Source organism: Dama dama, chromosome 2, assembly GCF_033118175.1.
Source record: "Dama dama isolate Ldn47 chromosome 2, ASM3311817v1, whole genome shotgun sequence".
Classification (NCBI taxonomy): Eukaryota; Metazoa; Chordata; class Mammalia; order Artiodactyla; family Cervidae; genus Dama; species Dama dama.
This window is the reverse complement of record NC_083682.1, coordinates 13,757,296-13,782,647: the sequence shown is the minus strand read 5'-3', so window position 1 is coordinate 13,782,647 and position 25,352 is coordinate 13,757,296. Positions and strand designations below refer to the sequence as shown.

The window sequence follows — 25,352 nt, the reverse complement described above, 5'->3', positions numbered from 1 at the left end:
TTTCTCATAAAATGCTACCTGCGGGGATTCACCTCCAATTCCCACCTCATCCCCACAACAGAGATGGAGGGTTGGGTGGGGTTTTTCATCACTGAGTCTGCTGCAAGGACTGGGGCAGTGTCCACCACCTTCCTTTCATCACTCCAGCACAGCTAAGAGCTCACTTGGTGAGCTGTGTCCCCTTTCCCCCCCAACCCCCCCAGGCCTCCCTCCCTTCAGCCTGGTGTAGGACCGCCCCATCCCCCCGACCCCATCCCCAGGCCATAGGCACTGACTGCCCCAGGCCCAGGCGTCCTGGGCAGGAAGCTGGCAGAGACCAGGACCGCTAATCGAACTGGGGCAGATGGTTTTTTACCGAGGAGGAAGTTGACAGTTTCAACTTCAAACAGGGGTGACGCAGGCCCCGCACTGCCTGCTCCCCTGTCCCACCCCTGCCTGAGCCCTGTCCGCCCCGCCCCCTCCTCCCAGAGAGGGAGACACAGGGCCAGACAACCTCAACTTGGGCGCTGAGCTTGCGGAGGCTGAGGCGGGAGGAGGCCGCGCCCATGGGGTCTCAGCATCCGCCACTGGCCGCCCTGTACCTGCTGGAGTTGCTGGGTGAGTACCCCTTCTGGGGCATCTGCCGGGGGTACCTGGGCTCGGGGTACAAGGGAGAAGATGTCAGCATCCGATCCCTCGGTCTGACTCAGGCCCGCATGTCACCTCTCTGGAGTATCACGGAGGGTTGGGGCCACAGGATCCCTGTCTTATCCCCCAGCCCCAGCTTGGTTCTGGGCCCTGCTTGTCCCACCACAAGGGCCCTACCTCTCCTTCTCTCTTGCGCTTTTGGAGGGTTAGGGACCTTACTGTCCCCTTCCAGGTGGAATCCATCCTCAGATCAGGCTCTGAGCCTAGAATTCAAGTTGTCCAGCTCTCATTCAATGCCGGCTTCCCTCTGCAGCTACCCACCCTCACCACTGCCTTATGAGTGTCCAGCTTTACTTGGGGGCCTCCGGACGGGAAAACTCACCGTCTCCTGGGCAGTTCTGGTGATGCTTTGGACAGGGCGGGCCGAGGCCGGGTGGGGACCGGATTGCAGTTGAGCAGATGTCAAAAACATAAGTCTTAGTTCCTAGTCGCTCTGTTTTCATCCTAGGGGCCTCAGCCAGGCCTCCCAGCCAGAGGTGAGCTCACACTGGGTCTGCTGTCATTCCAGACCTGGATGAGGGACTTCCTAACTCTTACCCAAGGGTGACTGTGGAAATGACCTGGGGCCTCTGGAGAAGCTGGCCGGGGATAAGATTTGGGATGGGTGAGCCTGGGGCCTCCTGTCTGCCGGAGGGGAGATGGTGGAAGAGGCAGCCCTCCATCCCTGAGGTCTCGGGACACTAGCTCGGGACTGGAGGCCTGCTGCTGGGGCATCACCGACAATGGCCAATGGGGAGGATCCTGAGCAAGCGGGAGACGGGGGAGAGCAGTGTACTTTGTGGTCTGAACTCTGGGGTTTAAGTTTGGCCCTGTACGGCCCAAATAGGACTCGAGCCTCTCCAGGCTTCTACCTCCTTATTTATAAAATGCAGGGGGTGAACTGGGTGAGATCTGACCACTTCTCAAGGATTTGGAAGGTGTGGCAGTTGAGAGAGGTGATTGACTCAGGACAGGAACAGGTGAGAACAGATGGCAGCTTGAAGCTTCCCAGTTTAGGAGGAAAGGACTCAGGGGACGTAGCCTGCTTAGCGGGGCACCTCAGTCCCTTCTAGAAAAGGGTGTGTATGTGTGAATATGTGTGTGAGAAGTGTGTGAGTACAAGTGTGTGTTTTCATAGCAAAACATGGCTTCTGCATGTAACTTGCCTTCCCCCCCCGGGCATGTGGTGATGGCTCATGTGCACACATGTTCTCATGACTGTTCTTCCATGGATCTGCAGGAGATGCAAAATGCTTTCTGTCCCCAGGGTGGAGGCTGAGGGATGGGCCCTGGTTACTTTCCAGTACCCTCCTGAGCAGCTGCTGTGGCCTCCTTGGCCCTGGAGATTCAAAAAACCAGGGTCCTAAGCCTCCCCCTTCCCTGGTGGCTCAGGGAAGGGGGAGGTAAAGGCGGTAAAGAATCTGCCTGCAGTGCAGGAGACCTGGGTTCGATCCCTGAGTTGGGGAGATCCCCTGGAGGAGGGCACGGCAACCCACTCCAGTATTCTTGCCTGGAGAATCCCCAGGGGCACAGGAGCCTGGCAGGCTACAGTCTATGGGGTGGCAAAGAGTCAGATACAACTGAGCGACTAAGTACACAATCCCCACCTCCCCCCCAACCTATTCCTTACCTGTGGCCTCTGACCCCACTGGGTCAAGGGTCTGGCCAAATTCCCAGCTGAAGGTGGGGGTGGGATCCTTCTCTGCAGGTCTTCCCCTGAATCCCATCAGGGGCAAGGCTCTTGGCAGGATCAGGCCCAGCGGAGCCCAGAGTCCAAAAGGCAGGGCCCTCACCAGAGTATAAGAACCATCCGGAAGTCCAGGAGCACAGGGTTCTCAGTGTGTATGTGTGTGGGTATAACTGATGGATAATAAACATTTCCACTGTTCAGTGGGCCACAGCTTAAGAAATACTTTGAAAGCCATTTTCTTCTGAAAGCGTCACAACAGCCTAGTAAGCAGGTAGCCTAGTAAATGCCTAGTAAGCAGGGCCCATTGCCCCATTTTACAGTATGGAAAACTGAAGTCCAGGAGGAGCAGCTGGTGAGCTGCAGAGCCCCCCCTAGCCCAGCGCTCCTGCTCCCATGGAGCCCCTCCGTGGCCCCGGCCAAGAGCAAAGACACACCAAAGCCACTCCCACGACTAGGAAAATGGCCGCAGGACACGACCGCCTCCAGCAGACAGGCAGCCACCAAGGGCTGGGGACACCTAGGCCCGGGTTGGGCTGGGCTGGAGGCAAGCAGCACAGGCACCCTTCAAGCTGTTCTAAGCAGAGATGACCCAACGCCAGAGCCCTGGGGACTCTTTGGCCTCCTGTCTGGCCACCAAAGTTGTGCCCGTGGCTTGGGGACCTTTGGTACATGGAGGTACCACGGCCTGCTTTCCTCCACAGCTGCTCTTAGCTTCAACCTCCCGGGGGCTCACCTGCTGCAGGTGGGGTGTGGAGGCAGCTCTGATCACGACCCAGCCACTCAGGTCTAGCCACCAGGGTTCCAGAAACTGACACCAAGGCGCGGTAAACTCACGGACTCAGCAGTCTGAATTCTGGTCTCCTCCCTTGCCAGTTAGGTGACTATGGACTCGTTCTGTAAGCTTCAGTGTCCTCCTATGCAAAACTCGAATGATAATAGCACCTGTCTTATAGTGATTTGTAAGGATTAAATGAATCAATGAATGTAGATTTCAGTAGGAACATTAGCTTGTATAGTAAGTGCTCAGTAAGCATTAATAATAATAACTAATTAATTTATATAGTAACATAATTATATAACTTATGTATTATTTATACATAATAAATTCTCCAGGCCAGAATACTGAAGCGGGTTGCTATTTCCTTCTCCAGAGGATCTTCCCAGCCCAGGGATTGAACTCAGGTCTCCTGCATTGCAGGCAGATTCTTTACCATCTGAGCCACCAGGAAAGCCTATGTATACATAATACATAATAAATATATAAATTTATTATGTAATTTATCATAAAGATTATTTATTGTTTATTATGTGAATTTATTATTATCATTATTATCAGAGTCAACAAGAAACCAGGTGAGGCAGGACCCAGTGGGGAAGACTTGAGCCTAGCGATCAGGCTTTCTGTCCTCCAATCCTCCTGTTCTGGCTGATGATTCGTTCATTTCTTCATCTCCATATATTTATTGAGCATCTACTATGTGTCCAGTTCTGTGTAAAACTCTGGGGATACAGCAGTGAACCGGACAAGAGCCCCCCTTATGGAGGGAGCACCCAAAATTTTACAAATTTCTGAATTTTGTCATTAGTGTGATGAAGGAAACAGTAACCGCTGAACCTCTGGGACCAGGTTCACATTTGACGGGGCCCCCAGTCTGAGGGGCTGCTCTCTGATGAGACGATGTCTCATCTGAGACCCAAATGATGGAAGCATCCAGTCAGGCAGGGAAAAGTGGGAGGAGTGATCCAGGCAGAGGGCACGTGGAGGGTGAAGGCAACAAGCAGGACAGGCCTAGAGGGGCTGGATGTCCATAGTGGAGGTGGGGAGAGGGGGTGCCCACTGAGAGCCAGCCACCTGGTCTGAAGTCTCAGGCTGCAGAGCTGAGGCCATTGTGCAAGGCCTCAAGAGGCTCTGAGTGCAAAGAATCAGGCCCCCAGAAGCCCCAAGCTCCCCACCTCCAGCAGGGAGCAGGGCCCCCGCTGACCCCTCTGGTCACTCAGTCCTGTGCCAACAGCTCAGCGGGGTTTCCCTGCAGCAACCAGGGGACCACAGAGGGACTTTGCCATCCTACAAAATGGATTGAAAGCCTATTCTATGTGCATGCATGTGGGTACCTTGTGAGCTTGTGTGTGTGTGCGCGCACTATATGTGTACCTGTGTTGTGCGTGCACACGTGCAAAGGCCAGTGGGGCTTTGAAGCAATGCAGAACTGGGTTTGATGTCTTTGAGATCACTCACAAATGACAGGAGCATGCCTCTGAGACTCAGCCTTCTCACCTATAAAATGGGGATAACCACTGCGCCCATCTCAAAGGATAATTGTTATCCTTAAATCTGGTTCATTCATTCATTCAGACAGCAAGTATTTATCAAGCACCTGTTATTCTAAGTGCCAGGGATACAGCAGTGAACACTCAAAATTCCTGTCCAGCTGGAGCTGACATCGTAGTTGGAGGTGTGATGGGGAGATAGACAAGAGACAAGATAAGTCAAGGATTATATTGGTGTTAGGAGGTCAGGAGTGATTTGGGGTAGGGGGTTAGGGGCTCTGGGGGCTGTGCTGTACCCAGAGAGGGTGCAGTGGGTCTCATAAGAATATCACATTTGAGAAAATACATGTAGGAAGTGAGTGATTCCACTGCACCATACGGGCCCAGGAAGGACGGTGGCAGTCACATGTAGGCTGGTGGCAGGGCAGCCATGACGGCCTCCGTGAGGACGGGGCATTTTCCCCAACAAACTCGAGGCACTTGAGGCCAAGCCAAGGAAAAAGGGTGCTGAGCACCCTGGAGAGAAACGGGACCTCTCGAGGTCCACAAGCCGTTATCTTGAACCTCTGGCCGGATGCGTTTGGAAACTCAGAATTTTCCAGGCGGTGGAAGGTACTGTTGTGTATGTGCTCTGTGCTCACAACACACAAGGAGGTCTGGGCGACACGCTGTAATCTAACACATTCCCATTTCTGCAGTGCAACTACATTTGTGCACTAAAAGCATAAATACCTTCCCACCAAATGTGTCAGAAAAGATTTCGTTTTGGCTTTGAATTGCAGACAGGGTGGGGGCCGTGGCCCAGTGTTACTTCCTCTAACTACCGATGTCACCACTCCTGCCCTGCCATTGCTGTGTACCCCTGGGGAGCTTGACCCTCACATTCCCCCAGGAATCCTGGTACTCCCTTCTCCCTGGGAGCACAACTGGGAGATGTGTGGTGGGAACAGAACGGGAAATCGGTGACGGTCGGCAAAGGCAACAAGGGTCCCACAGACACCCCTGTGGGGTGAAGCCCTCCTTCTCTCTGGCCTCAGTTTCCCCATCTGTACCTCGGGGCCAGCAGGCTCTGGGGCCTCCCAGTGGTAGAGCCCCATAGGGCTCTGTCAAATGATGGTGATGGGGGTTTCTGTCCTGACCCTACCACCTTGGGCTAATCGCTCAGCCTCTCTGAACATCAGTTTCTTGATCTGAAAGTAGAGATGGGCTCCGTCCCTTCTTCACAGGGCTGTGGATGGAAAGGACGAGCCCGTGCGCAGGCTTTGGAGTAAGTGAGGCTCTGAAAAGAAAGGAGGGCTGGTCCGTGTGACAGTGGAACCACATACGGCAAGTGTGAAACTCATGCAAATTCAATCAGACACACAAGACCACCAGGGAGAACGTGGAATCGCAGTTCAGATACGAAGGCCGTTCTGCCCAGGAGCTGCTCGCTGTCAATCGTTGGCGCAGGCTCTGGGTGGGTGAGATTAGAGACCCGAATCCGCTGCTCCTTCTGTGGGCTCCAGCCTCCAGGCTTCTCCTGGCATGAGCCCTGTGTGATTCTCTGAGTGTTTTGCACATAAAAAGTCCTCTAAACCAAAAACCAACCCTTCATCTGGTGCTGCACCAGAGAAACAGAATTTTGGCCCTTTGTGATCTTTGTTTCCCTGAAGCCCTGATACAGATTCAGATTAACAGGGCTCCAGTGACAAGTGTCGTGTCAGAAAATCAGGATTCCTGGCCTCCTGACCCAGCCTCTCATCAGAGGCCGAGGGAAGGAAAATACAGAAAGCGCCCCAAAGGCAGTGGACATACTGTGTTTGCCGTAAATTGATGAGAATGTTAGGGACCATTAAAGGGAATCACTGTTAATGGAAAAAAGGGAACATCTGGCTTCCTAACCATACTAAATTGGTCTGTCAGTTTCCTTATCTGGAAAACAGAGTGAAGACAAGACCCCATGATTGAGGATGTAGGGAAGAAATGGGGTCTCCCGTGTAAAACCCTGGTCCGGGGGTCTACATGGGATAAGAGGTGGCTGTCCCTGTTTTTATCACCAGTGAAGTCCCAGCGCCTCCCTGGGATCCCCGTGCCCACTGGACCCTCGCAAGGCAGGGCTCCCCAAGGTGGGCCTCACTCTTGCCTCCATTTCTCAGTACATAGGGGCTGTGAGCAGAGGTGCTCGTGGGTCTAGGAGGGCCCACGGGTGGGTCTGAGGCCGGCATCAAGGGTACAGTCTCTGAAGCCAGCAGCCTGAGCCAAGTTCAGGCTCTGCTATAAAGTGGAACCAATAATACAGGCCCACTAGCTTGCATCTGCAATTCCAAAAAGTATTTGTAAATTTCCAGCAAATGCATACACTGCAAATCCTGACCTGAATGAATAGGAGACTATTTATAATCTTCACGCATCCCACTTGGTGTGAAAGTTCATGTTTCGCTGCAGAAACCATCATATGTTTACAGCTGAGGCTCTCCAGATGTAGGGGGACAGTAGGGTGCCCCAAGGACGCTAGCAAACCTGGATAGAACTGACTGCCCTTGGGCTCACGGCAATGCAGCCCCGCATGACCAGAAACAGAGTTAAGTCAATCAGTCGTGTCTGACTTTGCTAACCCATGGACTATAGCCTGTCAGGCCCCTCTGTCCATAGAATTCTCTAGGCAAGAATACTGGAGTGGGTAGCTATTGCCTTCTCCAGGGGTCTTCCTGATACAGGGATTGAACTCGGGTCTCCTGCATTACAGGCAGATTCTTTACCGCCTGAGCCACAGAAAACTTGTTTTCCAATATCTCGATCTTGGGATTTATTATAAAAAAGAAAAGCAAGGGACTTCCCTGGTGGTCCAGTGGTTAAGACTGTGCTTCCACTGCAGGGGACACAAGTTTGATTCCTGGTCAGGGAACTAAGATCTTGCATGCTATGTATGAGGCTGAAAAATAAACAAGAAGAGGAAAAAGAAAACAAAAAGAAACCTTTAAAAATAACAGGCTCCCCTCCCCCATTTTTTTTAATACTTTGCTGAGAAAATAAAACTCATCTGTGGTCTGATGCAGCTCAAAGTGTTGTAGTAGAGGGAGCCAAGGAGAGAACCATCCAGAATGGGGGGCTGGGGGAGGGGACGGGTGCAAGAGGAGAAGCAAGGGAGGGGATGAGTGCATAAAAGTCTCAGAGTTGCTTTCAGAAATTCATTTACTCCCCACCCGAGACCTCCTTAGGGCAGCAGGGTCTAAACAGCTAAATCTCTGCAAAGGCAGAGATGAGGAGAGGAGCTCAGGGAGCATGAAAAAACCTTCCTACTGCCTCTCTGGCTTTTTCAGCCCCAAGCTTTCCCTGGCTCGGCCAATCTAAGCCTGAAATAGTGGGGGCTCCGAGGAGAGGTTGGCACGGTAAGGAAGGGGCCTGGCCCTGGCTGCTCAGATTGTGGTGGTAGATGATGGATTGGGGAATGGCGCGATGCTTCCATGACTAGTGTCCCTTATGGTCTGCAGGGTCCCCAGGCTTCTGCTGCTGCAGCAGCAAAGCCTTGGACCTCTGGTTGCAAGCAGGGGCCAGGCTAAAGTGTAGCCAGGGAGGGGGTCTGAGCACAGTCTGCAGGGTTCAGGGAAGGAGGATGCTGGTCCAGCCCCTGTGAGAAGCAGTTGAAAGAAAGAATGAAAATAAGTTGTGGACAAATCAAAAGCTGGCAGATCCCTGGACAGACAGGAAGAAGCAGCACCCAGGAAGCCTCCTAGTCAGTCGTGCATCTCACCTGCCCACGCCTGCCTGCCTGTGCCTGAGATACATAAGGAACCAGAGATTATAGATCCTGTAAGTTGGAACTGAAAGGAAGGTGAGGGAGGGTGGAATCTAAGGTCTTCACTTTATAAACAAGGAAATCAAACCCAGGGAGGTTGAGTGATTTGCCAAGATCACACAGCAGGGAAAGTCTTCCCATACGATGTTTTGCTGACTGAAGGGGATTAAAAATTCACTCCTTTTCATCAGGTTTGCATGCCAGGAATACACAGGAATCAGTGAGACACAGAGCAGGCCAGCACAGCCTTCCACTGAAGGGAAGGGAGGCAGCTCAGCCCAGCATCAAAAGCACAGACACTGTGCCAGGTGGCTTGGCTTGGAGGCCTGGCCCCAGTGCTCACCAGTTGCTTAACAGGTTATTTAATCTCTCCATGCCCTCATCTATCAAATGAGAAGGTCAAAATAATAGTGCCAGCTTCACAGAGCTGCAGTGTGGTTTGAGAGAGATCACGTATAAAAATGTCTGGGAGAAAGTACGAACCATAGAAGTGTTTACGGTGATGGTAGAGGTGGGGGTGATGGCAACAGTGGTGGTGATTATGTTGACGGTGATGGTGGCAGCAATGGTGATGGTGACTGTGTTGTGAGTGTGATAGTGGTGATGGCAATGGTGATGATGGTGACAGTGATGGTGACAAGCAATGCTGCTCCCCTGAGGCCAGTCAGGCTCCCAGAAGGAAGGTGAAGCTCTGGATCACATAGATGCCTTGTCTCCACCGGGCGTTTTCTCTTTTAGACTTGTCCTTGGTTCTCAGGTTGTGCAGTCTTTCCTGAGGATGTTCTCTGGCTGTTCCATGTGAGATCGGCAAGGATGGTCAGGCCCAGTCCCTGCCCTCAGGAGCTTCGGGGTCTGGAGGCTCCAGCAGCAGAGTCAGGGTCTAGGTCATGTCCATTTCTGCTCGTTTGTCCGTTCTGAGGACTTGGCACTTTGGAGGCCCAGATCGGTGGCAGAAAGCAGAGAGGTGGGTTTGGAAGGCAGACTTGTGGTCCGAATCTAGGATCTAGTGGTGTCACCCTGAACAGACATCTATATCGAACACATATTCAGCTCACATTGTGGGGCCGTGTGAAAGATGAACAACCATATCTATAAGGAACTACCCTCCCGAGGGCTGAGTATACAGTAGGTGTTCAGTAGTTGATAGCTGCTGTTAACAAAGGTTGGCTGTGGTGACTTTGGAAATACGAAGTTCTCAGGTGGGAAAGGGGGGCAGCGAGCTCTGTGATCCAGCTCTCCAAGCATCCAGACATGGACCCCTCCCTCTGGGAAAACCCCCGGCATGCCTGCAGTCCACCCACCTGGGCCACAGGCCCAGCCAGCTCCACAACCGGCAACACCAGATCTGAGCACGGAATGCCGGATGGAGAATGCTGGCCAGGAAGGCCCTGGGCCAAGGCTTCCACATAGATTGCTTCATCTCATCCTCATGACATTGCTATAAAGCTGGTCCCTTTCTTGCTCCCATGCCACAGACAAGGAAACTGAGGCTCAGAGGGGCCAAGGATGTGGCAGAGGTCTTACTCAGACCCCGCAAAGGGCCTCAATGCCTGAGAAACTTTCCTGCAGCTTTGAGCACCAAAGGGTGGATCTTTAGGTCCCCTCTTCTCATGAATGCCACTTCAAGCGGCCTCAACTCTCAGGGTTTAGCCAAAGAAATGACTCCCTAAAAGTACACAGCCCCATTCCCACTGGGAATTGGCACCAAGGGAGGTAAGAGGTCAGGGGTGAAAGGTGAGGGCAAAACAAAGGGCCTCCTACCTCCTTGTCACCAAGTGAGCCAAGTGTCTTCACCGTGTCCTCCTGAGGCCATCCTGCCCATTGCAGTGGATTGGATGATTGATAGCTGGTCAACCCTCTCCCAGCTGAGAGCAGAGCTCTGGGCCTGACACAGTCTCTGCATTAGAAATACCCTCCCTTTCCGAGGCCCAGGACTCTCAGGACAACTATGGTGGGCTCTTGCCGGGATGGATGAGACTTACCACAGGCTGCCAAGTCATTGCAAGGAATCTTGGTTGGAAGAGAGGGCAGGCTGGTGGGGCGTGACTTCCTTTAAAATTCTACCATCAGCTTCAGAACACTCAGGCAAAACTAGGCTTTTTTACAGCCAGCAACAATCTCTCAAAAGCAACTTAAACACAGCCCTTTAGTACATAAAGTACCCACCCTAGCCCAATAGTGTCCCCAGTTCCTAGTTGAGAAGCGAGCCCCTGGGGGCAGACAGAAACCAAACCACTGGTTCCACCACTGATGATGCCCAGTAGTAAATGTGGAGGGTGGGCTTGGAGGCTGCACAAGTGTGCCATCCCACTCGTACCCACCCATATCAAACCTTTCCCAGCTACCCCTGAGTCAGCCATGAACTGCTCTGCCAAGAGGCTGACGATTAGCTGCTTTGACCACTTGCTCCACAAGTGGAGGACCACTTGCTCCTTCCAGACGAGGCTGGGAGGAAGTGGGACTTCCTAGGGGCCCACATTCCTATTGAAGGAGCCCAGGCAGGAGCCTGGCCAAAGGGTAGACCAGTTCTCCCCAAACACATGTCCACTGGGCTCCTTCACCAACTGACTGCTTGATCTTGGGCAAGTCCCACTGCCTCTTTGAGCTCCAATTTCCTCCTCCTAAACTGGGAGCAGTTGAAGAGAAATTGCTTCGTTTCTATCCTGCCTTGGGAATTCTAGAAAGTACCAAAATGTCCTAGGTTCCCATGCTGGCTTGTTTCTCAGCTCTCTAGAACTAAGATGTTCGATTTTTTTTTTTTTGATTGAAAGTGACACTCAGGACATTTTTATATTGACACCCAGTGCACAAAAACTGAGCCTTATCTTCACAAAACATGATGCATTCTGACATTCTCTATTCTCGTCCATTTCATTTTTTAAAAAACTGAGGGTTGTAGGGACTTCTCTGGTGGGTCCAGTGGTTAAGACTCTGCCTTCCAATGCAGGAGGCATGGGTTCAATCCCTGGTTAGGGAACTAAGATGGGGTGCTGTCAAAAGTTTGAAAAATATTTTTTAAGCTGATGATTGCATTGCTAAACAATTTTTAAAAAGTCGATGGTTGCCATGCTGCATATTACTACAGAGGAATAGCAGGAGGAAATCTTTGAGGGGTGTGCAGAACTGTACACCTTGATGGTGACAGTGATCATGCAGATCTATGTGTATGTTTATAGTCCTAGAACTGTGCACTAAAAGAAAATCAATGTCACATGTTCATTGAAAAAGTCAAGTTTTAAAGCAAGAAAGAAAATTGATGCTTGCAATGCACAACATTGATTTCATGACCCACCTAAGGGTTACAACCTTCAATGTGAAAACCCCGGTCCCCAAACCCCATGACGGCGGCATGGGGCAGAATAGGCCGTTGATCAGGCTGCGGGTAGAGGTGAGGTGGGGAGACGGGAGCAGGGGAGAGACCTCACTTCCTGACCCTCCTCTCTCCTTTCCGCAGTCACTTCCTGCCTCGGAGGGCTCAAGGTGGAGGACCAAGGTAAGGAAGAGCCACGCGGAGAGGGGTCAGGGAGCAGGGCTGCAACTCCACCAGGCTGTAGGGGGACCTACCATCTTTTCATCAGAGTGAATCCCGCCTTACAGGGAGAGAGAAAGAGTACACCCCAAACACACGCATGCAGACGCGTGCGTGCACGCACACACATACTCACGCACCCTAAAGAGGCCCATTTGCAGAGAGCTGCCCTAGACAGCCATAAAGTACCATGCAAATGCTAGTTCTCATGCTAACTATTATTACAGTCTACTCATCGGGTACAGAAAGTATACTGGCCCATAAATGCATTTTGCAAAGTCCAATTTCCTACCCAGTCCTGCCAGATGCTCCCTGGCCAGAGACATTTGCAGCAGAGGCTGCAGAGAGGCTGCTCCAGATTGTGAGGTGTGTTAAATGTCTTGGACTTTAATCCTAGAGGTGAGTGTTTCCCAAACAGGGTTCCATGGAACTTGTTGGACAAAGCATAGGCCACACTACATCCCACCTTAGAGACTGACAGGGGACAATGGCCTGGTAAAGGCTCTGAGAAGTCCTGCAATGAGGAACTCTGTTAAGCATTTTCAAATCCAGCAGTCCCCAGGCTCCCTTCACCACAGACCTCTCTTTTTCACATGTCCTAAGATAATATCAGGCTGAATGTATTTAGAGATAAATGTAGCAAGAGGGTCTCCTGAAGCTACCAAGTAGTCAGAAGGGGCTGTGGGGTCCTTGGCAGTCCCTGGTGCACTGGTGGACTGGGACCTGGAAGCCTGCAATGACATGCTAACTCCAAATGCTAGCCAGATGGGACCTGCCACACGACTCCACTTATATCACATTTGAGAGCAGGCAGAACTCATCTCTAGTGACAGAAAGCAGATCACTGGCAGCCTGAGGCTGGATTCGGGGAAATCGGCTATGAAGGGGCACAAGGGAACTTCTGGGTGATGGGAAAATTCTTTGACTGGAGCGCGGTGGGGCTGCAAGCGTGTATACATTTGTCAAATTTCATTGAACAGTGCCTTTAAAATGTGTGCCTGCCCCTGTAGATAGATCATGCCTCAATAAAACTAATTTTAAAAGTTGGATAGAGGGAAAAAAATCAGGTGCTGGGCCCTATCTGGGGTCTATCGAAAGAGAATTTCAAGGTGGGGGGCGGGGAGCGATTCTGCTGGGCAGTGGGTGCTGAAAACTCCTTGCTCACTGCTCCAAGTTCCCCTGGGGTCTTGAGCCCCATCCTCCTGGACCTGGTTTTTAAGGGACCACTTGGAACCAGAGCAGCACCAGCAAGAGTTTCTGGAAAGTCCCTGAAGGGACCCCAAGGACGAAACTCACGGGAGGAGCAAAGCTGGCGGGAGGATACCGTGGGTAGAGGCAGCCTGGCTGACTTGGGGTCCCAGGTGGGGAGGGTACAGGGAGGGGCCCCTATGGAGGACCCTGTCCAGCCTGACCTCCCACTTGCCATCTCTCTGACTCCTAGGGCTCTCTGTGAGACTAAGCAGCTCTGGCTCACGGTGTCAGGGCCGTCTGGAGGTCTACCAAGAGAGAGAGTGGCGCGCGGTGCACAGCCAGAGCTGGGGCCAGCGTTCACCCCATCAGGTGAATCCCAAGGAGTTCTCGAAGCTGTGCCAGGAGCTGCAGTGCGGGGACCCTTTCATCCTCTCTCCCCTGCGTCACTTCACAGAGAAGCAATTACGGAACTTCGTGACCTGCCATGGACAGCTGGGGTCCTTCTCCAACTGCAGTCGCAGCAAGGGAAGCTGGGTGGACTCTCTGGCCCTGATCTGCTTAGGTGGGTGACTAGCCGGCCCAGTGGGTTCCCTAGGCCTGGGCAGCCTCCCTGCCCATGCCTGTGACCTGGAGCCTGAGCAAGCAGGTGGAAGGGGTCACCGATTTACAACCACCCCCTCAGAAACATGCACTTGTGGGGAACAGGAAGGGGAGAGCAGAGAGGGTGCTGGCCCCTGTCTGGGGATGGAAAGGGTAGAGGAACTGGTTCTGCCAATGGCTAACTTCATTGTCTACTCTTAACCTCTATTTTCCCAACTGTAAAATGGGCTGGCACTCGCAGGAGGCCAACGTATGGGTCAAGTGGGTTTAATGGCGCCTGTGGCGCTTATATCATGACTTCCAGTTCTTTCTCAACACTGACAGTTGCCCCCAGCTCTCCCCACACCCTCTCCTCTTCCAGGGGCCCCAGCCTCTCCCTAACCAGAGCATCTTTTTGCAGAGCCACCGAGGACAACAGCTCCTCCCACGACCTCCCCACCCACAACCACTCCGGAGCCCACAGGTAAAAGGATTCTGGGGGCTTTGGGGGTAGGGTGCTGGATGTTAGCAAATAAAAACACAGGATGTTTACGCTTGAGTTTCAAGTAAGCATGAAAAATTGTAGCATATGTTCCATGCAATATTTGGGACCTCACCACCTCCTACGGTCATCAGCCAGTCACTCGTTCCTCTGTGTGTTAGAACCACAGAGCAAGGAAGGTCTGGCTGCTGGTCATCAGCGCTCAGTCCCTGCCCCCTCCCTTCTCTCCCCTAGCACCTCCCAGGTTTCAGCTGGTGGCAGAGCCCGGGGGCCTGCGGTGTGCTGGCCTGGTGGAGTTCTACAGCGGTGGCCTGGGCGGCACCATTGGCATCGAGCCGCAGGATGAGATCAAGGATCTGGGGAGACTCATCTGTGCAGCCCTCCAGTGTGGCTCCTTCCTGAAGCCCCTGCCAGCGACCGAGGCAGCCTGGACACCAGAGCCAGGAGACCACAGGCCCTTGCCAATCCGCTGGGAGATCCAGAACCCGAGATGCGCCTCCCTGGAGCAGTGCTTCCGAAAAGTGCAGCCCCGGGAGGATGGCCAAGCTCTTGGCCTCATCTGTTCTGGTGAGTGGGAGCCGACTGAGACCCACGGGCGTCCCCACGTGGTCACGTCACTTACCGCACGTCCCTGAAACCCCAGCATGCAGCTCAGGGCACTAGTGCCATGGAGAACCCAGGGAAACGGAGAGCTGATCGTTGGCCTCTGAGAGGTCGGGCGGTGGTGGGGTGGAGAGGTGGCACGCCCGAGGCCCTGGGAATCTCCACAAAGTAAAGCAGAACAGGCCCGAATGTGCCGCCGCCTCCGGCTGCCACTTGGGGAGGGGCAGGACTTTCAGGAGGAGGCAGGGTCTTTTGGTGGTTTTGATGGATCGTGGCTTGTGTCAAGGGCCCAAGAAGGATGGAGCACTTGGAGGAGACCAGCCTTGCAGGAGGGGAGTTTACGCGACTGCGACAGATGAGGTTGGAGCAATGGTAACTCATAGGAGGTAGAGAGAGGGCAGAGTGGAGCCCCCAGGGGCTTCCTGCAGAGGCTGCTGAGTCATACACTGCCACCCTGAAGAAACTAGCGATGCCACTGTGGCTGAGGCAGGAGCCCAGAGGCCGGGCTGGGGGCTTCCAAAACCAGGATCAGTAGAGAAACAGGATAAAGGACCAGAGGTCAAATTAAGGGTAAGCACAGCAGACCTCAGCAGGTAGTAGCTCCTATCACAAATGTTCTAGTAAAGTCCAGACTTTAAGAAGTCACACTTACTGAGCACTTATATCACACTGGGGACCATTCAGGGCATTCCATCCTTTTCACAACAGGCTTAGGAGGTGGATGCTATTGTTATCCCCACTTTACAGATAGGAAAGTTGAGGCTCTGAGAGATTAAATTTCTTATTCAGCATCACAGAACACTAGCTGGGGTTTCCATTCAAGTAGCATCACTCCAGAGTCTGTAGTATAAACCTTGGTTACTCCAAGTGTGGAGGGCTTCCCAGGTAGCTCAGTGGGAAAGAATCTGCCTGCCAATGCAGGAGATGTGAGTTCGATCCCTGGTTTGGTAAGATCCCCCAAAGGAGGAAATGGCAACCCACTCCGGTATTCTTGCCTGGGAAATCCCAAGGATGGAAGAGCCTGGCAGAATACTGTCTATAGGGTCTCAAAGAGTTGGATACAACTGAGCAACTGAGCACATATGTGTGCACCCACGCATGCATACACTCCAAATGTGGTCCTGGATTAGCAGCTTCATCTGACTGGTTAGAAATGCAGACTCCCAGACCCCACCTTCCATCTACTAATCAAGATTTGCATTTCAGCAAAGTCTCAGGGGTTCATGTGCACTAACCTGGGAAGCATTGCTCTGGAACACTGGGCCCATCCTGCAAGCAGGAATATCCCCAAAACACTGGATTCATGGTGTGAATTAGTAAAATGCTGCCCCCTCCAGGCAGAAGTAGTCCCCAAGGATCTCTCGGCCAGAGGAGGGGAAAAAACCTGGCTGGCTCACAGGCTCACCCACCACTCTGCTCTGAGCCCTCTTGCAGGCTACAACCTGCAAAGCCATACCCAGAGGGCTTGCCTTTGATTTTTTTTTTGTTTTTTTTTTTTTTTTTCTGAGTAGAAGATTTACTGGAGCTTTGAAGATAGATGTTGCTATAGCAACTGGCCACAGCTGGTAAGATCACAAAGTGCTCAGACCTGAGCACACATGGGCTTCCAGGCCAAACGGACAAGCAGACATCAATGATTTTCTGTTGCACCATGCCCTTTTATGAAAGCCAGTCCCTCCAGGCTTGAGGCCTGGGCAGCAGGATTCCTGGGTATGGTTCCCAGCTCTGAATCTCCGGGACTCAAAGCAGACGGTATTTCTCATCCCCAGGCCTCAGTTTCCCCTCTCTGAAAAGCCCTCCCACCTCCCAGGGAGCAGCAAGAGAATGAGAGGATGTTTCAGAGAGGGAAGCAGACCCAGATGGAGCATATTTCTCACTTCTCACTTCTCTTACTGCCACCTGGGTGGGGGACGATGGCAGCTGGGGGGCACTGCCAATGGACACTGCCCCCCTGCTGGCCTTTTCACTGAAAGTGCCCAAGCTGTTGCAGCTGTCCAGAGGTGCCAGGGACAGAACTTGATGGAGAAAATGCCAAAGAGGATGCCAGAAGAAGGGAAAGGCAGAAAGGAAGGCAGTCCCACGTGGTACCCAAGCCCCCCCGCGCCGAGACCTGGGCCCTGTTAGGGCCCACACTTGGCCAATGTCACGGGGTCCCAGTGGCCCGGTATGCAGGCTTGGGACCCAGGGAGCTCCGGCCGAGCCCACCACCTCACCTCCCATTCCTTTCCCCCCAGATTTCCAGCCCAAGGTGCAGAGCCGCCTGGTAGGGGGCAGTGACACGTGCGAAGGCTCCGTGGAAGTGCGCCAGGGCCAGCAGTGGGGCACGCTCTGCGACAGTTCCTGGGCCAAGGGCACGGCACGGTGGGAGGAGGTGTGCCGGGAGCAGCAGTGCGGCAACGTCAGCTTCTACCAGGGGCTGGACCCCAGCGAGAAGACCTTGGGGGGCTTCTACTGTCCCCCAGGGATACTGTCCCAGTGCCACCAGCTTCTGGAGAAAAGGTCACACTGCAAGAGGGTGTTTGTCACATGTGAGTTGGCCATGGTCCGTGGTGGGTAGAGGGTGGTTCTGGATTTTTGTTCTAAGACTCAGTCAATGAGCATTATTTCTGAAGAACAGGTCCAGGGACTAAAGAGAGAGGGCCCTAGGACAGGATGGAGAGATGACAAGTGGGGGGAGAGGGGACAGCGTGCTCAGACAGCAATGAGCAGGAACCATCAGGAGGAGACTGGCTGTAATTGTCAGGAGGCTAGTGAATAATAGGGCTCTTATTCCGTCTTCTGCTCTTTCAGATGGATGTTAGGAAAGCAAGGGATGGGGTACACCTTTGCTATATACTAATGGTAATGGACTAATATACAAAAGAGAGAAATGGATGGGTGGACGGCTATTGGTAGATGAAGGCAAGGCGATCACTCATAAGTAACTGGAAAATGGTGGAAAGTTGATAGCAGAAGTGGTAAATGAGAGCTGGATGATCAGTTGTGAGATAGTAAATGGTGGGTAAATGAACAGGGAGCAGAGGATTTCAGAGATGGATGGACAGCCAGCCAGAGAGAAAACTGCCTCCTGCACATGCTGGCCAGTTCCTAGGGGACGCCAGTCAGCCAGCCAGGAGCTTCCCTCGAATGGATAGCTTTGAGGTACCCCCCTCCGCCCGCTCCTAGGCCAGGACTGACCCCACTCTGCCCCCTGCAGGCCAGAACTCCAGCCGAGCGGGCCTGGGCGCCGGCACCGTGATGAGCATTATCCTGGCCCTCGTGCTTCTGGCGGTGCTTCTGGTCGTGTGTGGCCCCCTGGCCTACAAGAAGGTCGTGAAGAAATGTAGGTGACGGTGCCCTGAGCCGCCTCCCTCTGAAGCCCCTGCCGGGGAGGGCTGCACGTCAGCCCCGCAGGGGAGGGTCCCCGCCTTCGGAGAGCTGGCTGGGCGCCCCTCCTCTTCACGGCCCAGCCCCGCCCCTCCGTCTCCTGCCCACTGGCCCTTCTCTACTCCAAGCAACAAGCAGGAAAATCACTGATTCGCCCACACCTGGGGCCCAGAGAGGGACCCCACTCCAGGCCCAAGGGAGGGTGTGGGTATTCTTTAGACTGTGATGGGTCCAGAGGGTCTGACCTCAGAAGACAGGTGTCCCAGGTCGGCTCCACCACTTTGCAGCTGATGGAGCCACTTCCTGTCTGAGCTCTGCATGTTTCCCCATCCAACGAATGGGCAAGGGCAGACCCGGGAAATGCAGTAGGCGTCATCTTGGCCTTGCAGAGCTCGGGAGACAATCGTTTGGAGACGAGGCTGTGAGATTAGAGAGGCGGGTGGGAGAAAGCCCAGAGGTGGGCAGTGTTGGCTGGGTCCCTGGCGGCCCTCCCAGGTCTGAATTCTAGTTCTACCCACCTTGCGCTGTTTCTCCTGGAAAATCAGCCGCTTAGCACGCACCTGCTGCCTCCTCCCTCCTTCCCTGTCCCCCTCCCCTATGCCTCTCCTCAACTCCTCCACCCGCATCCTGATGTGCCTTTTGCCATCTGTCACCCAGTCCGCCAGAAGAAGCAGCGCCAGTGGATTGGCCCAACGGGAATGAACCAGAACAGTAAGTATCCCCCGGGGGCAGGATCCTCCCCTGGCCGGGGCTAGCATCCTCGGGGCTCAGGAAGGAGGGGGTGGAGCAGGGCCATGGGTCACTGCTGACCGCGGATGGAGCCAGAGGCTGCCTGTGGCCTCCGACTCCACTGTGTTCGTCTAAGATGTGCCTGTGGCCGTGGGCTAGCAGGTGGTACTCAGAAAAGAGGAAGCCATGATCAAAGAGACTTGGGAATCAGTGAATTAAGCAAAGCTAGACATAGATCTTAACTTCAGAACTGTCAGAGAACCTTCACAGGCATTTTTGGGTGGTTCATCTTTCCAAAACGGGCATATGTGAAGAAGGGTGGTCCAAGCTAGATTTTTCATGGAGTGTCTTTATCACGGGCAGACTTTACGAGGCCAGTTTTAAGACGTTAGGATGCAGCCAACCCAACCCCCACCCCTGGTCCCCATCGTCTTTCTTTCTGGCCACAGTCAGAGCACTTTTGTGGGTAGAACCACAGCCTTCCTCCTGTCTCCACCCCACATCCTCCCCTTTCACACGTCGAAGGCCAAATCCTTCAACTGTGTTGTCAAGTCTTTCTTACAAGGTAAAAACGCTCAGCTCCAGGAGGGCAGGGACCGTATTTGCCCTATCACTCATGTCCCAAATCCCTGCTTGATCAATGATTGAGGACTGACCGACTGAAGGCCTGCCCACCAATCAGCTTGCTGGCCAACCCAAAGCTGCTCTGAAAGTCTGAGCGCTGGGACATCCCCGTTGGTCCAGTGGTTAAGACTCCGCCTTCCGACATGTGTTCCATCCCTGGTCAGGGAACTAAGGGCCCACATGCCATGGGGTGTGGCCAAAAATTTCATAAAAAAAATAATAGAAATGAAAGTTTGAGCCCTGCTGGAATGAGCATCCCCAGGAAGAAAGGAAAAAAAAGTATGTGCCAAAGGATTTCTGGGTGTCCTTTCCTCCTCTCCCCGTCCCTACGTTACACAATGGGAAGAGGAAACTGGAGTTCTAGGCCCCAGTCGGGGAGGAGGAGAACAGAACAACACATCTAACCACACCGTCTCCTGCACTTACTCAGTGTCTTTCCATCGCAACCACACGGTGACTGTCCGGTCCCAGGTTGAGAATGCCACGGCCTCCCACGTGGAGAACGAATACAGTCAGCCTCCCAGGAACTCCCAGATCTCAGCTTATCCAGGTAAGCACCAGCTGGCGCTCCTAGGAATGATGCCAGGGCCGAACAGAGGGCCACATGGTTGCCCAGAGGGAGAAGGGAGGCCGAACCGGGCGGAGGATCAAACTGCCCCTTTGACGGCTGGTCACGGCAGGTAATGGAAGGCAAACAGCCTTAACGGGCCCCTCAGCTGGAGAGAAGAACGTGCCGGGATGTCATTAAAGCCCAGCTCCGCTGTGACCCAAAGGACCTGTTTCTCAATAAATGAGGCCCCTTGGATTCTTTGAGGCAGAACAGAGCCATCCACCAGCGGCCCGCAGGGCCCTGTATTGAATGCTTCCCGGCTGGCACTGACAATTAAGCCGCAGGGAGCCTGGCGCTCGGCATCGTTAGGGGACACTAGCCGATTTGATCACAACACCTGCCGGGCTGTTGAGTCACCAGCTCAGGAAGCCTCTGTGATCTTCCGAGCCCTGAAAGGCCCTCGGCTCTGAGGGGCTGTCTTTGTGTGTCCTGAAGGGATAAGCCTGCTCACGCGGCCTGCTTTCTTTCTGCAGCTCTGGAAGGGGCCCTGCACCGCATCTCCACCCAGCCTGATAACTCCTCCGACAGTGACTATGATCTACACGGGGCTCAGAGGCTGTAAGAGGTGAGCCTGGCCCCCGGCACTGCCCTGGGCATAAGCGCAAGTCCCCCTGGGTCTGCTTACCCTGCCTATCCAGGAACGGGGTGGGGCGACGAGCACTGAGCGCCAGGGCTATTGTAAAGGAAACGTAAGCATCAGCAATTCAGGTGGTGGGAGCCGATTTGACCCTCTGAGCCAGCGGGGTCATGAACCTTAAACTCTATCTGGGAAGACCACATGAAAGAGCCCCTGAGGGTAGAGGAATGTTAAGAGGCACAAGCTACTATGCATAAAAGAAATAAGCTACGAGGGTGTATTGTACAGCACAGCAAGAGAGCCAATATTTTATAATAATCATGTTGCGGTTCAGTCGCTCAGTCGTGTCTGACTCTTTGTGACCCCGTGGACTGCAGCACGCCAGGCCTCCCTGTCCATCACCAACTCACGGAGCTTGCTCAAACTCATGTCCATCGAGTTGGTGATGCCATCCAACCATCTCATCCTCTGTTGTCCCCTTCTCCTGCCTTCAGTCTTTCCCAGCATCAGGGTCTTTTCCAATGAGTCGGCTTTTTGCATCAGGGGGCCAAAGTATTGGAGCTTCAGCTTCAGCAGCCAGTTGTTCCAACGACTATTCAGGGTTGATTTCCTTAAAATCTGTAAACTTTCTGAATCACGATGTTGTACACCTGAAGCACATGTAATGTTGTAAATCAATACACCTGAGGTTTTAAAAAAGCACCTCTGAAAATGTCCTGCTTGACTCACCCCAGAAGGAGGGCAAAGCCACTGTCCCTGATGTTGGGTTGAGGGTTCTGGGCCTGTCCCCCAACTCCTTGAACCATCCCCAGAGCATGAGGTGCCCTCCACCAACACACTTCCTTCTCACCCCACAGATCTGGGACCCGGGAACAAATATTAAGGGCCAGACTTTTCATCCCGAGAATCCTCTGCAGTCACCACTTGGATGTCATGTCCCACTTCATGCCCGGCAGGACCACGGACGGGACTTCCCAACACATCCCACTGCCCTGCAGAGGCAGGTCCGCTCTGACATCTCCTCACATCTTCACCAGCCCCCGGGAAGACCCCAGCATGGCTCAGCTGGCCCTTCCATGGGTGGAAGCTGTGAAAGGGCAGAGTCTGGAAGCAAGCAGCCTTCCCAAGCAGAGACACACGGGATCCAGACCTGGGCAGCCCCCTCCCTTGTCTGTGGACATCGGCTCTCTCTTCAGACTCTGACCCCATGAGGACCCATAGGAAGCCTGCACCTGGAGGGGGGTGGTGGGAGGGAGGGCTGATTTCTCTCATGTATTTTTAATATGTTTTTTGTAAATAATGCTTTTTTCTGCTTCCTGGAAAAGCCTGCCCAGCCTGCTCAATCTATCCCTGTGGATCCCTCTGGGGGTGCCAGTGGGAAGGGGCACCTGCTGGGGGCAGGGGGCTCTGCAGTCTCGTGGTTGGAGGGCTTCATTCCTGACACAGGACCACCTAGCAGGGCACAGCAGCTGCCAGCCAGCACGTGTGTTGGCGCCCTGGCTGCCTGTGGCCGCCTGACCCAGAGCCTATCACCAGCCCTCCATCTGGGCCCTCGCTTGACAGAGAGCAGGGACACTGGCTGTCAAGCCTGAAGGGCACCAGGCCCACCTCAGGGCCCTGCACAGAGTGGGCACCTAGTAAATTCTAGCCAATGTGGGGTTTGGGTTCACACAGTTATTAAAAGTGCAAAGTAGTTTCTGCCAATTAGGTAACCTTCTAACCTGAGAGTCAGAGACCAGGGCTGAACATTTCCTTGGGCTAAATCATTCCCTTAGCTTAAATGGTCCCTTCTACCCTGCAGAGAGCCTTTGTTGTTCAGTTGCTCAATTGTGTCCAACTCTTTGTGACCCCACAGACTGCAGCACACCAGGCTTCCCTGTCCTTCACTATCTCCCGGAGCTTGCTGAAACTCATGTCCATTGAGTTGATGATGCTTTCCAACCATCTCATCCCCTGCAGTCCCTTCTCCTCCTGCCTTCAATCTTTCCCAGCATCAGGCTATTTTCCAATGAGTCGGCTCTTTGCGTCAGGTGGCCAAAGTACTGGAGCTTCAGCTTCAGCATCAGTCCTTCCAGTGAATATTCAGGATTGATTTTCTTTAGGATTTGACTGGTTTGATTTTCTTGCTGTCCAAGGGACTCTCAGGAGTCTTCTCTAGCACCACAATTCGAAAGCATCAATTCTTCGGCGCTCAGCCTTCTTTATGATCCAGCTCTCACATCCATAAATGACTACTAGAAAAACCATAGCTTTGACTATATGGGCCCAAAGAGCCTAGACATACTTAACCCTGCAGTGCCCAGGTTTTCTTAATGACATGCCAGAGGAGAATATCTGACCTGGAACTTAAGGGTCTAGTGAAGGGAGAGGCTGGCTCAGGTTTCTTTGCCCCCCTGGGAATCAGACAGTGACCTGAGAAGACATTTTGGGCCTGGGGCCTTTCTCCACATGATTTGGCCCCATGTCCACTGGGAGCAACAGATATCAATGGTCCAAGTCGCAAAAGCCAACTCTGGAAGAGCAAAAGGAAGTTTCTAGAAGGACATGGCGGGGGTGAGGGGTGTGCTTACAGAATGAGGGGCTCTGGCATGAGCTCTGGCATGAGCATGCCAGAGAGCCAGGCCAGCCCCCTGTCCCCACCGATACCCTCCGAGCAGACCTCCCGCCCACCCCCTACTGAGGACTCCATCATGGGAGAGCCCAGGGCATGGCTCTACCTCTGCCCATGCCAGGAATTCGGCAACAGGGACACCCAGTCACCTGGGGGCTACAAGTCACCTGCAGAGACTCCTGTCCTGGAGACCCTCCTCAGAAGGGAGGATCCTCCAAAGGGAACTGGGGTGCAAAGGGCCTGGGGCACCAAATGTCTCTTACCAGCCCCTTTCTGGGCAAAAGCTCTTGCATTTCTAGCTTGGCCCCCATTCACTGGCCTCATAGCTATCTCGGCCTACTTTAAAAACACACTTCCCCCCAAAAAACTGCCTTTGAGCAGAAAGGGGGTCGGGTGATACATCTCCAGAAGGAACATTTGGTTAAGCAACTGAATGGGAGCTATCCGAGCCTTGGAGGTGCTTCTGTCCAGGTCCAGCTGTGGTGGGCAGACACAGCCCACAGGCTGCTGGTCAGTGCTGTTCCTGTGATGAGAAGCTCACAGGGTCTCCCTCAGGCTTGGAGGATGCCCCGCTGCAACCCGGGCCCAACCCTGGGTCCACACTGCAGCCCCCACCCCCATCCCTCACCATTCTACATCGGCCAGAGAGGGTGGCACCCACCTGTGTAACCCCCCGACCCCGGCCCACTCCCCTGAATCATATCATCCACCTGACTCTCATGGGCAACCAGATTCTAGCACATTCTCCTCGTGCTACGTCCAGGACACTGGGGACCCTAAAAGACCAGCTCACTCCAACAAGCAAGAGCCAGGTCTAGGCCCAAACCGGTCATGCCTCTAGGGTCTGGGAGTGCTGGGTGGGACTACCCTAAAAGGACATTTCAGATGGCCTCATGGCAGCTAACAGAGCTAAGTGTCCTTCTCACCGAGCGAGGAATCTCTGTGAAGCTCTGAACTTAACACTTAGGGTCTGGCCCCGTGCAGCCCACACACAGTGAGAGGCCCACTGCGGTCTGGCAGAGGACGCCCAGTGATTTCATGTGGCGGATGCAGGGCGGGGGTGGGGGCGGGGGGAGGGCCTGAGAGCCAGAGTGAAGAGCAGCGGGGGCAGCCCGCCCCGAGTGACCAGCCTCACTCTCCATCAAGCCACTTAGAAAGTGGCGCTTCCTCTCTCCAGCCCCTGGGTGCCCCTGGCCACCACTTTGGGACCAACCCAAGGCCCTAACTTGATTGTGCCCCCACCCCACCCTGTGAGATTCTCAGCTTCTTCCTACACAGCCCAGGGGTCTCCTAGCTTTCCCTGGTGCTCTGACATCCCCAGGCCCCAACACACTTTCAAGGCAAGGTCAGAGTTCAGGAGGGGGCAAAGGGACAGTAACCCTCTGACCAGAGTGTAGGTGGGTTCGCAATTTAGGTTCCCCAGGCTTTTCTCAGGACGGTGGTGTCTCGAGGAGGCCTGATGACTTCTGGAACCACAAAGGTATCTCAGCAGCCAGATCAGAGCTGGGTGCAAGTCTCATCCTGACGCCCCCAGGTGAGTGACCTGGTCACTGAACCACCCACCCTGCAGTCTCCTCCCTTTGTTTAAACTTGGGGGCCAAAGGGCTGCTGAGAGGAGCCCGTGAGATAACTGCACATCAAAGGTTAATACAAGGTGTGGCCCTGTTGAGTATTCAAGACTGATGACTCTCAGCATCTCTGGGCATCACCCACAGGCAGCCTGTCCTGATGAGAACACCTTGCAGGGAAGGAAAAACAGAAGGGATGATTCAAGGGTCCATCAGAAGCCTGGTCTCCTAACTCCACCAAAGCGACTCTTCTGGCTGAAAGGCAGAACATGCCTTCCCAGGGCTCACGATGACTGAACTGAGCTCAGGGTCAGCTGGAGAGGGAGGCAGCCTGGGTGGTGGCAGAAGACAGCTTGGCTCCATAGCCAGTTTAGCAGCCTGCTGCCCCTCGATCCCCGTTTAGAAATGGGATGCGAAGACTCGGACCCCTGCTGGGGATCCTGGACAGGCGGACAGGCTGACTG

General features: G+C 53.8%; 1 protein-coding gene across 1 annotated transcript; it reads left to right on the top strand.

Moving 5' to 3' along the window:
* Positions 1 to 444: 444 nt before the first annotated feature.
* On the top strand, positions 445 to 22,033 carry CD5 (CD5 molecule). Its single transcript, XM_061166374.1, has 11 exons — positions 445 to 597; positions 11,854 to 11,892; positions 13,370 to 13,681; positions 14,120 to 14,182; positions 14,435 to 14,767; positions 17,038 to 17,331; positions 18,000 to 18,125; positions 18,827 to 18,880; positions 19,953 to 20,072; positions 20,606 to 20,697; positions 21,567 to 22,033. Exons 1-10 carry the CDS (start codon positions 546 to 548, stop codon positions 20,692 to 20,694), a joined length of 1,482 nt encoding a protein of 493 aa, XP_061022357.1. The 5' UTR covers positions 445 to 545; the 3' UTR covers positions 20,695 to 20,697; positions 21,567 to 22,033.
* The last annotated feature ends 3,319 nt before the right edge of the window (positions 22,034 to 25,352 follow it).